Source organism: Elaeis guineensis, chromosome 7, assembly GCF_000442705.2.
Source record: "Elaeis guineensis isolate ETL-2024a chromosome 7, EG11, whole genome shotgun sequence".
In the NCBI taxonomy this organism is placed as follows: Eukaryota; Viridiplantae; Streptophyta; class Magnoliopsida; order Arecales; family Arecaceae; genus Elaeis; species Elaeis guineensis.
The window spans coordinates 87,082,920-87,096,018 of record NC_025999.2 but is presented as its reverse complement, the minus strand read 5'-3'; the positions used below and the strand labels follow the sequence as shown (position 1 = coordinate 87,096,018).

General features: G+C 36.3%; 1 protein-coding gene across 1 annotated transcript; it reads left to right on the top strand.

The window, feature by feature from the left end:
* The first annotated feature begins 7,518 nt into the window (after positions 1-7,518).
* Positions 7,519-8,986, top strand: LOC140859479 (ethylene-responsive transcription factor ERF039-like). Its single transcript, XM_073261393.1, has one exon. The coding sequence runs from the start codon at positions 7,608-7,610 to the stop codon at positions 8,283-8,285; it is 678 nt and encodes a 225-aa protein (XP_073117494.1). The 5' UTR covers positions 7,519-7,607; the 3' UTR covers positions 8,286-8,986.
* Positions 8,987-13,099: the final 4,113 nt, after the last annotated feature.

Sequence of the window (13,099 nt, the reverse complement as noted above, 5' to 3'; positions counted from 1 at the left end):
AAGTTGGCCGAGAGAGTGTTCATGCTTCACACCTGGCTACGAGTTTCGAAAGCCAATAATATCAGAAAAAAAATTAAATTGTTTCTCGTTAAAAAATAAGAGGTTTACTGTCCTTATTATAATAGTGGTAAGATCATTTGTTCCATATGGTGTGTGTTTGGTCGCTTTTTTTTTTTTTTTTGAGGGCATCCACTTGGAGAACTCTACTCACCAACCCCTCCTGTCCCTCCCCTGCTTCCTTGAAAGTACTCCACTAACAAAAAAAAATGAAGGTATCAATTGATAGGGGGCCCTCCAGTATTTTGGAAATGTTTACTAATGTATTTAACTCTTGGAATGTGACTCTTTCTAGCATCAACATTGTTATTACACCACAATTATCATTCACAAAGTAAACCACTACATTTAGGAATGAGTAAACCTGAGTTAAAGGTGATGTCCATTTGGTATTGTCCAAAGTCTAGCTCCTGATTACATATTTTACAGACTTGCAATAAGGTTATCAGTGAACAGAGAGTGCATGAAATGGCATGGTAGAAGCCACAATGCTAGTGCTAACAATTATACATACCGTGCAAAAAAGAATTTACTAGCGGTAGCACTATAGCCATCTTTATGAAGTAAGATGAAGAGAGAAGGAGAATTTGATTCATCTAAATTCCTATACCTAAAAAATATGTAGCTACCTTCTATTAGCATGGGTTTGCTAGGTTTCTCCTCACTTATAAATTAAAACAATTTAAATTTAATACAAATATACATCGACATTGTAAGTTTTTTTTTTTTAAATTCAAAAAAACACATTAATAGAAAAGAATACACAAACAAATAAGAGTGATAACTTGTGAAATCTAGTCGAGTAATTAGGGCTAGAAATGAGGTTGAGGCAAATTTAAGGCATGTCAAGTTCAGGCATACAACAGACTGGATGAAGACCAATCGGCAAGAGCCTCAATTGACTCAATCATCTATGCATTGTTATGTAGTTTGAGAGGAGCCTCCTCTTGACTTTGCAACAAAAAATACGGCGAGCTAATCTCCCAAGTCAGCCCAGGCATTGTGGATGATTAATTATTGGGTCACCAATTGTTCTGGCGTGAATCCCCCGAGTGGAGTATACACCACTGCTGTCCACACCAGAGCTAATGGACACCCACCTCCAGGAAAGAAAATCTAGATCCCTTATTTTAATGATTCAATCACCTCCCTTCAGGTAGTGCACAGTTCCATATATAATGTGAAACTGTTGCCTTTCACAGTATTCGGTCATATGATAAAGAGGTAGGGGAGCAGTAAGATTTGAACGATCTCTCAAGTAGAATTGATCATGGACTGGATCTTGTATTTAAAATATATTCATTTTTTATCAGACTTCGAGATAAATCTGTTTAAAATTTGATATTTTTTTGTGCCAAAGTCTGAGATGAGAACCCTTTTGATTCTAGAAAAGATTTAAGGAATAAACAAGCCGGTCCTTAACAACCTTAGACCTACCTATACATCTTCCAGTTCAAGCTTTTGGTTTGAGCTCCGCCCGCTCAATCAGTAAATGAACCGAACTAGAACAATGCTTTGCTCATTCGAGCTCAGTTTGATCAAATTCAAAACATAAAAAAATAAAATAAATATTATTCGATTCATTAATAAAAAAATATTATTTGAAAATCAAAATATTTTTATAAAATAATGTTGTAGTCATAAGATTGAGAGATCTTTAGACTTCAATCTAGTTATTTAGACAAGGTAGACATGAGCAATTTGAGATTTGAGTACAACTTAAAATTAAATGTGCGGGTATGAACTAGCATCCAATTATAAAACAATCCTGAGTGCGAGGTAGTGTTTGGCTCTCTGAAGCTCGGATACTCGGCACATCTGGGACCGTGATACAAAGAGAATCCCGTCATCAGGAGGCCGAAATTAAAATACTAAACCTTATAATATATCGCATCACATGACATCAGTTGTAAAGTAGTTCGATAGAGAAAAAGATTTCATAACGAGCATTCGGTGCGTGACAGCGTGGGATTACGGTGGCCTCTGGAGCCCGTCCTTTTTTTTTTTTTTTTAGCCTGATCAAAGTCAAGACGCGTACGCGTAAATGAGCTCAGAAAGGCAACTGGGAGCCCTAAAAAAATGTGAAACGCCAGTGATGCCTGCAAATTGGAACCCTATATACGACTACCTGACACATCGCAGGGGTTAGGTACCTCGGAAGTAGTCTGGTTCTGTCTTGAGTTGGGTCAAGTTTAATGAGTTTGATCAAAACTTGTCGAAGTCTTTTTATCAATTGTAATCAAGCTTCACTAGATTAGGTCTAGTTCTGCTATAACATACTTTATCTAGCAAGAGAATGGGTGGTAGTCTGGGATTCATGCTCAGTTAATCTGTGTAGACTTGGGCATGGAGCATTAGATCCGGCCATGAGAATATATGATATAGATTCAAATCTGGGCAAACCATTTGCAATCACCAGTATTCATTAGAGTGACTTGACTACATTCTGTCTGACATATACAAATTATGAGATGCTGTGTTAATTATTGACATATAAGTTATTATTGCATTTTGATCAACATTTTATGCTTTATACCGTTTTTTTTTTTTCGTGATATGATTTATTTATTATAGTCCGGCGTCACTTGTGATAACCAAATGGTTAATAACAATTTTCAATAGCTTTAATAATTAAACAAGTTAATATCTTTTCCTGTGAGAGAGAGAGAGAGAGAGAGGGAGAGAGATACGGCTACAATCAAATGAATTTCTACTTTGTTCCAATCTAGTTTAGATAGGATGATAGAGATTTCACATCAATAATCTAAGTTACTGGACGTGATAAATCACATCTGAATTATTTATATACAAAAAATCATGGGATTTGAAAATATCTTATCTATGCATAAGTAGTTCAAAAATAAACAATCTACATAATGCTAAATTATATATATATTGATTATTTGATGTATAGATTAAATCTCAATCTCCAAATCATATAATTTTTTAATAGAGAAGTAGTTTAGAGATAATAGATAATGTTTAACCATTCGGATCATCGACATGGAACCCCATTATTCGATACAAATTTGAATAGATCTAAATGGAGATTTACTCGAATGTAGCGAAATTTAACTTTGTATGCATATATGTATGTGTAAAGGAATGAACGATGAGGGTCGAAAAATCCAAATCTATATTTACATAATGCATCATCCTTGGGGATAAATACCATATGAGAAGTCCGTCCCAAACTACTTCCTAGATATCCTCTCCAATATGTGAGCTCCTTGCCTAGCATCCTTGAAGGAAGGTCCTTTTCCAACTTCTGAAAAAAGAAAAGGTCCTTTTCCTCAAAGCCGAGTCATCACGCGGTTGAACCTTGCGGGCCAGAAGTGATCCAGCTAAGTGAAGTTGTTGGGTTGCGCAGGAGTGCTGCATGCTTCGCATCTTTCGACGTCCAGGCCGAGCCCCCGAAAGGGACTCACTCTCAAATCCACGAACCTGCCTTGCGGAATCCTATGCCATGCCATTCTCCCTCTCTCTCTCTCTGTGATGGAAGCCTTTGGCTCGTGGTGTCCTCTAATTTTTATTTCAATTATTCATTCGGATTTTATGTACCATGATTCATGATGAAGGGCTGCGATTACGTGGATCAGGTGGGCTCCACAAAGCTCGTGGTATGTAGGGCCCACCACTCAGTAGATCCTCCCACCCTTGTGAGCTGTCCTTAAGGGAATGAAGCGTGACACGGGAGTTGCGTGTTTCCATTCATCTCTTTGGTCTTGGGGGTGGACGTGGTTTACGAAATGTAGAGGAGGGCTCCTCCTTCCAATGCGTGGTTTTATAACTGATAGTCTTACCTTCATTATAATATAAATGAAGGACATTGTAGCCCACTGCATTTTATCATGGGTTATAGTTCGATGCATTAGATAATTGTCACCCATAAGCAGTCGCTCATCATTAAAGACTTACATTTATGCCTGAAAATATGATTTCAACGTATTTAATTGGCTATGAAAAATTAATTTATTTGAGAATGATTTATATTTAATTAAATATTTATTTTTTGAAAAAAATTATATAAAATATTTATTATATCTTTGATATAAGAAAAAAAAAATCTTAGCCCATTCTACGTATTATCGTTGTTTGTAAATAAAAAATTATGATGATCAAAGATATTTTTGGTTGAGATCGTGGCAGAGAAGAATTTGAGATGTTGTAATTGAAAGAATATTCAATTCGGTCATAAATCTTTTGTTGGTTTAAAACGATATTTTTGGATAAAAGAGAATCTTCAATTCTCATCCCATATGAAAAATAAAAATTCATATCCTACATAGTTTTTTGCTCACGAAATATGAGAATTGTATTTCTATGGAGAACATATTTTTCCGATCTCTCTCGTTTGAAAACTCTAACCATACAAAAAGAAGTTTTTTTCTACTTTCTTTTGACCATACTTTCCTCTTTACTTTTCGCGAACCAAATGAGTTATAATATAGAAATAGTATGCACTACGTATGGAAGCTGCATTTGATTCATGCTCAAAATCAGAATCGTAATGGCTATATCCTCTTATACATTTAGTTCGGAATCAGAATCTAAATTAAAATAAAATTTGAATACTAGGAGATTATAGAAATTGGATTTTGAAGAATCAAAGCATTTCCATTCTTCTTTGAAATCGAAAGAAAAATGAGACTCGTTCCAATCAAATTGGTGAAATAGAAGTCATTCATTTTCATTTTTGTTCCAACTCTCCGCAATCAAACAAACCTAGAACGTATTCAAGAAAAGACTGGAAAGAGAAAGTAGTAGAAAGAGAACGGTAATCTAGCTAGTCTCTCACCTTCTTAAGATAATCCGCTTCCCTGAGCAGGATAAGTGAGTTTCCGGGCAGTTTCCAAATAACTTTGTTATCGACCCAATTGTGGAAAGATATCTATGCCCAATCTTATCTAGATGTTATGATTGACAAAATTATTCTTCTATCTCTATAACTAGATTCACCAATGAACCAATGTAACACGTAACAAATGATGTGAGGTTCATTAAGGTGCTGTCATGCGAACTTGCGCACTTCTTGTGCATTATATTTATGGTCATCGATCTGTCTCTAGAACATGCCTAAGAAGGAGCTAGGTATAATTGGGTTTCAACATCATGCTGCCACCTAGTCGAATTCTCGTTGCTTGGATTTTTCACAGCTACATGACATTAGATTATTATGAGACAACTGGCTTCCAAGTTGCACTTGACAAACGTCGCGTATCTGAACCACATTATGTGCAAATTGTCACTAGCAACACGACGCTATTACCTGAATCACACGTAATCAGATTTTTAAGAAGCTGTCCACATAATTATACCATGCTTGAAATTTTCCCGAAGAAATAATACCATACTTGAAATCAAAGAGGGTCCATAATTGGATAGCATTAATTAAGGAGATACTAAGTCAAAAAAAAAAAAAGTTGTCTTATGCGCCACCAATGTGATCAAATGACCAACTGGCTCCCATATACATGCAATTGCTTTCCTCTCTCTCTCTCTCTCTCTCTCTCTCTCGTCAGCTGCTTGGAGCAAAGAGGATATCTATTTGCAGAAAGAAAATTAGAATTGTGAAGAAATTCTAAGTCAACTTTCAACTGTGAGGAGGTCTATATGTCCTTTTATAATATTTTTATATAATTAATTATAATATATATATATATAGACACACACACAATAATAGCTCTCCAGGATACGCTCTAGAAATCTGTTACTAAGTAGCTACATGATCTTAAAGATTTAATAGATGATACGAATATACCAAAAATATGCTTTGATAATCATTTGATGGAAAATATACACAATAAATTTCATATATATATTTTGATAATTCATTAAATATTTGGCTATATAATTTTAGAGATTTACATAATTAACCCTTCAATTCTTTTCTTTTGTCTCGGTGCAAGTTACGATCGATGGGTAACACAGAGAACCTGAAGTATGGTAGATGGAAGCATTGGGAGAAGTGTTCCTTTGTAAAAATATCCACAATTTATTAGAGGGAGAGATGAACTAGACACGAAGTTACGGTGAGACACATGTTCTTGTGTAAAATGAAAATCAATTTCTATATGCTCGAGCATAAAAAATCGGATTGGTAGTGAGATGTATGCTGATAGATTATTACACCATACTATTGGTGGGATAGGAACGGCAGTACCCAATTGTTGGAGCAAAGATTAAATCCAAATGAATTCAACTATGGCATTAGCAAGTTTTTTATATTTAGATTGGGTCCTGAAACTTGCAACTGTCTCCTACTTTTAGCACTCCAAAAAATGAGATAAAACCTAGGAAGATACTGAAGCTACTAGTAGAATGATGATTATCAGGATTATCGACCCAATCAACATTCGAGTAAGCATAAAGAGTGAGAGAGGAATTTTGGGTCAAATGAAGGCCATAATCAAAGGTGTGTTCAAGGTACCGTAGGGTTTATTGAACGATGAGCCGATGCAAGGTTGCGGGTCAATGCATGAATTGGCTCACCTGGTTGATAACAAAAGTGCACCCATGACATCGTGACAATGAGCCGAATCAGGAAGTGGAGTACCAGCTAGCAGATAAGGACATTTGGGAACCCATGGACACCGAAGTGGAAATAGGTTTTGCACCATCCATTTTGGCCTTGGTAAGGGAATCAAAAATATGCTTTTGTCCTCGAAAACAGTGAAGAGTTCAAGTCCATCGCAAATTCTGATTGAAGAGAGGCAACATAAACAAGAAGAAGTACCATATAATCCTTGGTACGCTTGATGAATATAGAAATACCAGCTTTAGATCTATAAAAACCAAGAGATTGTAATAAGCACTGGGCATTTAGATGGACGGGACCAAAAATATACAAGTACCATAAAAAATTTTTCATCTATTCAGATGTTTAAGCTTTACGAGAATCCTTAATTTATCCGATATAGGACTATTATTTTACACCCACTCTCACATGTGGAACCCAAAACACAAAAGCCTAAACGAGGAGCTGGCGTGTGGAGATTTTAGTAAGCAAGAAGGATTAGTGGGCTTTAATACAATATAGAAAGGAAACTAAAATTGTGAAGATCGAAGTTCTCACTCATCTTGCAACTGTGAGGAAGTCTGTGTATTCTTTTACAATATTTCTGTACGATTGCTTACAATGCTAATAGATATAAGAGGATCGAAATATACAATAATAGATCTTAAAAAATATACTTTGAAATCTTTGCTAAATGGCTACATAACCTTAGAGATTTAATAGGTTCCATAAATATCCAAGTACAAACTTCGGTAATCCTTTAAAGCAAAATTTATAATAATAGATTCTATAAATTAATATACTTTTAACAATTCATTGAATATATTTTGACAAATTTTTGAATATTTGGCCGTATAAGTTTGGATTTTTTTTTTTTTTTTTTTTGAGATTTTTCCTACCAATACCATGCCACTCTCCCCTCTATAAATAAGCCACCCATCTCATTCCTTTCCCCACTAGGAACATAGAAAGAGCGAGCAAAAGTAGACAAACGGAAGAACCAAGCAGTACGCCATATCCCCATCATCCATCCATGGTGAAGAGTAGCAGCAGCAGCAGCAGCAGAGTCCTTCACACTCCCAACTCTCCCATCCCACTCCCCAAGAAGCCCACCACCACCACCAACCTCCAGCCAAAGGTGGAAGGTATTAGGAAGAGGCCATACAAGGGAGTGAGGATGAGGAGCTGGGGTTCCTGGGTCTCAGAGATAAGGTCACCCTACCAGAAGACCCGGATCTGGCTGGGCTCCTACTCCACCCCTGAGGCCGCTGCCAGGGCCTACGACGCCGCCCTCCTCTGCCTCAAGGGCTCGTCGGCCGCCCTCAACTTCCCCACCTCCCTCCCCTACCACCCTCCCGATCATACTACTACTATCATGTCCCCAAAGTCCATCCAGAGAGTCGCTGCCGCCGCTGCCAACGCCGCCACCCCCACCACCTCCACGCCCTGCCCTGCGATCTCCCCATCGCCTTTTCCTCCCTCCCCTTCATCATCTCCATCTTCGCCATCCGATACCACCGAAGATTCTCCATCATCCACCACGACGACGACGAGGAGGAGCTGCATGGTGAGCGCCATGGAAGAGGACTCGTGGATCGACTTCGGAGCACTCCAGTTACCCATATTTGTGGATCAACTCATCAACCCATCGATCTCTCCATGGGAGGAGTTGGATGAGGAGGTAGACTTCAAACTATGGAGCTTCTGCTAGAGAATGAGATATGATCTCATCGCATGTTCTTCTCTCTCTATAATTAGATGAGATCTAGAGGAGGTGATACTGACAGTAGGGAGGTGACCTCGATGGTCTTAATCTATTTGATTCGATTTTATTTCTAATAGGTAAAGATTCTATATATGGAGCTACCTGCAGGTTTTAGGTTCTTCCCTGGAATTTCTAAAATTGCACACAAACACAGGGTTCTTACCATCGGATCATTTCACTGTCGCATGGAGCAAGTTCACTTTTATTTCTATGGATGTATGGATTCCAGTCGTAACTTGGGAAAGAGGCTAGCGATCATCAGGGATCCTTTTCCTAAAAAGAAACTTCGAAGAGAATAAATCCAGATTTCTTTTTTTTTTTTCTTTTGTTAAATAATCCAGGTTTCTTTTTCATGAGGAGGTGGAAATGGCCGTTGGATCGACATAATGGATGGAGGTGGATGGCTCTTTGGTGGGATGGGAAAGGGGGATCACTATTGTACTGAGACTTTGGTGGTACAGTTTCTTTAGTTGTGTCTCCTTTGGAACATATTCCCATGATTCAAAGCATCCAAATGCGTCCTTATGTCATCCAAACTTTGTACCCGTAATATTGCTTTACGCCAATGCATTATTGTTGACACTGCAGAACAGCCAAAATCAACGAAATCGAATAAATTTTCTACCTTTTACTTGATCACTTTTAAACTTTTTATCTTCCATTTTTTGTTCCTTCTAGATTTTTGTTTGTTGCCACCTCCATTCTTCTCCTTCTTTCTTTTTTTCTTTTTTTTTTTTTGGAGATCATTGCACACCTGCATACTTATATACGTACGTGCATATAATACTCACATGTATGTGTATATGGGAGGGTAATTTTGTTTTCAAGACATAGCCAAGCTGGTTTTCTCCACCTGTGGATGACAAGAATATCCCTGTAAACTGAGCTAGATAGTTATACTTGCATTTGGATGCTTTTGTATTTGGTAGATATAATTAACATGCTAAAAAGTGAAATAATTGATGCAGAAAACTGCATTAATTCATGAGAGAAATACTACCATAGATCTATAGTTAAATATTCATATATATACACACACACACACATATTTATTATACTCAAAGGGAGAGTGATCAGACTATCCATTTGTACCGAGACCACTTCTACTTGGAAGGTCTGTTTTGTAAAAAATAATTTCTATATTTTGCTCTCTGCAATAAAATTGGATATATGGTTTCATGCTTCCTTTTTTACTCAAAAAAAAAAAAAAAAGCCTTGTAAGGGCATTCAGAGTCCAATAATACGTCACTAGAAAATGTCTGCAAAATAGTCCTCCTGACTTCTATTTTGGCATTGTAGTATGGTTGTTTTTGAAATATAAGTTTGAAGTGCTGGTAAAATCAAGCGTTGGCCCAGGTTGATGTTAGCCAAGATAACGATTTATATCAATATTGGCCCTTGTCAACAGATATTTTGAAGTTCAAATCTTATCATCCTGGCCAACATAGACGGATATTCTTGAGATATTGGCCTAGATGATTTTAATTTATTGAACAAGATTTGTCCGCCTTTACTCTATTAGGGTGGGTAAATACTGATCAGAATTACAACTTGCCCAACTTGGTTACTTGAGCCTATTGGATTTGGCTTCGACCTCTACGCCAATGGTCGCCATGGGATCAGGAAACCACTCAAACCTGCCAGAGAGGCTCCTAAGATAGTGCTTGTAGTGCTACGTTGGGCTCCTAAAAGCTTGACCTAAGATGATTGGAAAATAAGAAATTCTTTGCGCACCGCTGTGGTGTAAAAAATCTGATCGAGTGCACACTTCACTCTATTGGATCATGTAGTCACTGCTTTCTAATATGTATTTAATGCATGAATTCTATTTTTTTGTTTGAAATTTTAAATGACGAAAATACTATTCTTAAAAATTATGACACCCTTTCTTAAAAATTATGACATCTCTTTACAAAAATTATGACACCCATTTTCTTTCGAAAAAATTATGATATTCCTTCACAGAATTATGATACTCTTTCTTCACAGAACTATGACACCTTTCATAAAAATTATGACATTCTTTCACAAAATTTATAATACATCTTCCCTTTCGAAGACAGGTGTCATAATTTTTAAGAAAGGGTGTCATAATTTTTTCCAAAAGGTAAGGGTGTCATAATTTTTTTGATATCCTAATTTTTAAAAAGATGTGTCATAATTTTTTCCAAAGGATAAGAGTGTCATAATTTTTTTAAAAGGATGTCATAATTTTTGTGAAGGGGTATCATAACCAAAAGATAAGAATATTTTCGCCATACAAATTTTTTAAACAAAAAAGATGATTTACAAGTATTAAATATGTATTGAAAAGTGATGTTATATAGATTAATCGGATAAAGCGATGCACTCCACATCGAATTTTCTACACTGCTCATGGTGCACAAAAAATTTCTATTGAAAAATTTGTCCTCTTTATGATGGGATAGAATTTTGTCTATTAGAATGAAGTAAAAATGCCGAAAAAAAAATGGTGTAGACATGGTGTTTTTTTTTTTTTTTCTGTGAGAAAATGGTGTAGATATGATGTTCGAGATTACAATGTTTTCTTTTTGGTAGTGTTTGGATTTTGCTACGGTACTCTAAAGAGTAGTTTAGTTTTTTTACTGTCTATCTAAATTGAATTGTTGGATTAAATATAGACCACTTGAAGTTCAATCGATTGAAGTCTCAATTGTGCATGATTGATATGATAAATATTTTAAAAATTAAAATTATTTTATATAATAATTAAATTAATTTTTTTTGAAAAAATCTTTTCGATCGACCACTGAAAGTGGAGGTGGTACAGAGAAGCCATGGGTGCAAGGGGGCTGTTGGGGAGAATCGTGGATGCAGGGATAGGAGTAAGGTGATGTGCAGAAAAGCCGTGGGTGCCGAAAGAGAGAGGATCGAGAGCGAAGGAGCTGTAGGCCCCGAAAGGGTAGGGAGATGAGGGTAGATGAGTCATGGGTAGACGGAGAGGGGTGGTGGAGGAGCTGCAAGTAGGGGACCAAGAAAAGGGAGCATGGAGGAGCCACAGGAGAGGGGCCGAGGCAGGAGGGGGCACGAAAGAGCTGCATGTGGCACCAGAGAAGAGGAGGGAGGGGTGGACATAGAGAAGCCATGGGCAAAGACAAGAAAAAGAAAATAAAATAAAATATTATTTTTTAAAAAATAATAAAATATATAAAAGAGCATCTTAGCAAAATTTTTTTTCATTTTTATTTCCTCTTATATCTCTTAGTTTGTTTGGATGCTCGTCACAGATCTTCTTTATTATTTGATTATTATGTTTTATCTATATAACAAAAAGTATCGAAGAAAAGATTTGTAATACATCTTTGATCTATTAGCCAAAAAAAAATATTCTTTGTAGTGTAAAAAATCCAATATGGAGCGCACCACCTTATCCTATTAGACCACGTAGCCACTATTTTTTAATATATATTTAATATTCATTTAATGCTCGCAGTTCTATCTTTTCATTTGAAATTTTGAATGACAAAAATATCCTTTTTCTTCCGAAAAAATTATGATATCCTATGCCGATATTATGGCATCCTATATTGAAATTATGACTTTCTGCACAGCATGTCATAATTTTTTATAGGATATTATAAAGAAAGAAGAATATTTTTATTATTAAAATAATTTTAATGCAGGATGTCATAATATCGGTACTAGATGTCATAATTTTTTGGAAAGAAATGGACATTTTCATCATTCAAAATTTTAAACGAAAAAGTAGAACTGTAAGCATTAAATACACGTGAAAAAATGATGGCTACGTGGTCTAATAGGGTGAAACAGTACTCTCCATATTAGATTTTCTACGTTGCAGCGGTGTACAAAGAATTTCTCTAGCCAAAAAAAAGGAAAAACTTCCTAACAGGCCTTGAGCTTTCTACCAATTTATTGAGGAGAAATTCTTTATGCACCGCGAATGGTGTAGAACCGTGCACACCATTGCGGTAATTAGTTTCCTTATGGGTCGAAAATTTTTTTTTTTTTTTCGTGCATCGCACTCCGATCTCATGCATGAACCAACCGTAGATAATAGCACAAAGAATTATTCTTCATTGGGTTAAACATAGACCGTACAAGCTTGGGCCGATTGTCTAGGAATGTGGGCCAAGTATGACCTTTAAGGGTTTCTCTATTCTCAAACATTTTCCACATCCAAATCTGCCACCACACCCGCTCAGAGTTCCGATATGCAAGGAATTCTCCATTTTTTAGTTTTAATACTAGAAATTATCATTAATTTATTGTTACATTGTGGGATCTAGAATATGAAAGTTTTCATATTATGATATGAATCATAGGATAGCCTGAAGCAGAATGAAGATTATTAAGTTGCAGCTGACTTCAGTTGGCATGCCTATCTACTATATCATGTTCTTCTTTTGTAGTTGAAAGTCTTCAGGTGAATGTTTCAATGAGTTGCTAGTCCAGGTTTGCCTCCCATTCTAAGTCATGTTCTTTAATTTATTTTGGTTCATGAAAATGCCGAGATGCTAGCATTATTTGGATGCAGACTTTGTTTCAAATAGGTTTTGAGGACATCTTCCAACGCAGGATGGTTGTATAGTTTATATTTAAACTTTGATCCACAATGTTTGGTCAAGCATCTTCTTGAAAATATTTATTCATATCTTATTTCTGCATAGTCTTGCATTGCGTGCCTAGAATTATGTTTTTGCCAAACCTAAGTGGGCACCTAATGTTTTAGAGCTAGTCTAGGATAGAATGTGGGCTGAGAGGTCAAGTTCAAATTT

Bases quoted from the DNA above. Each gene is read 5' to 3' on its own strand.
- LOC140859479 (XM_073261393.1), top strand. From the start codon at position 7,608: ATGGTGAAGAGTAGCAGCAGCAGCAGCAGCAGAGTCCTTCACACTCCC.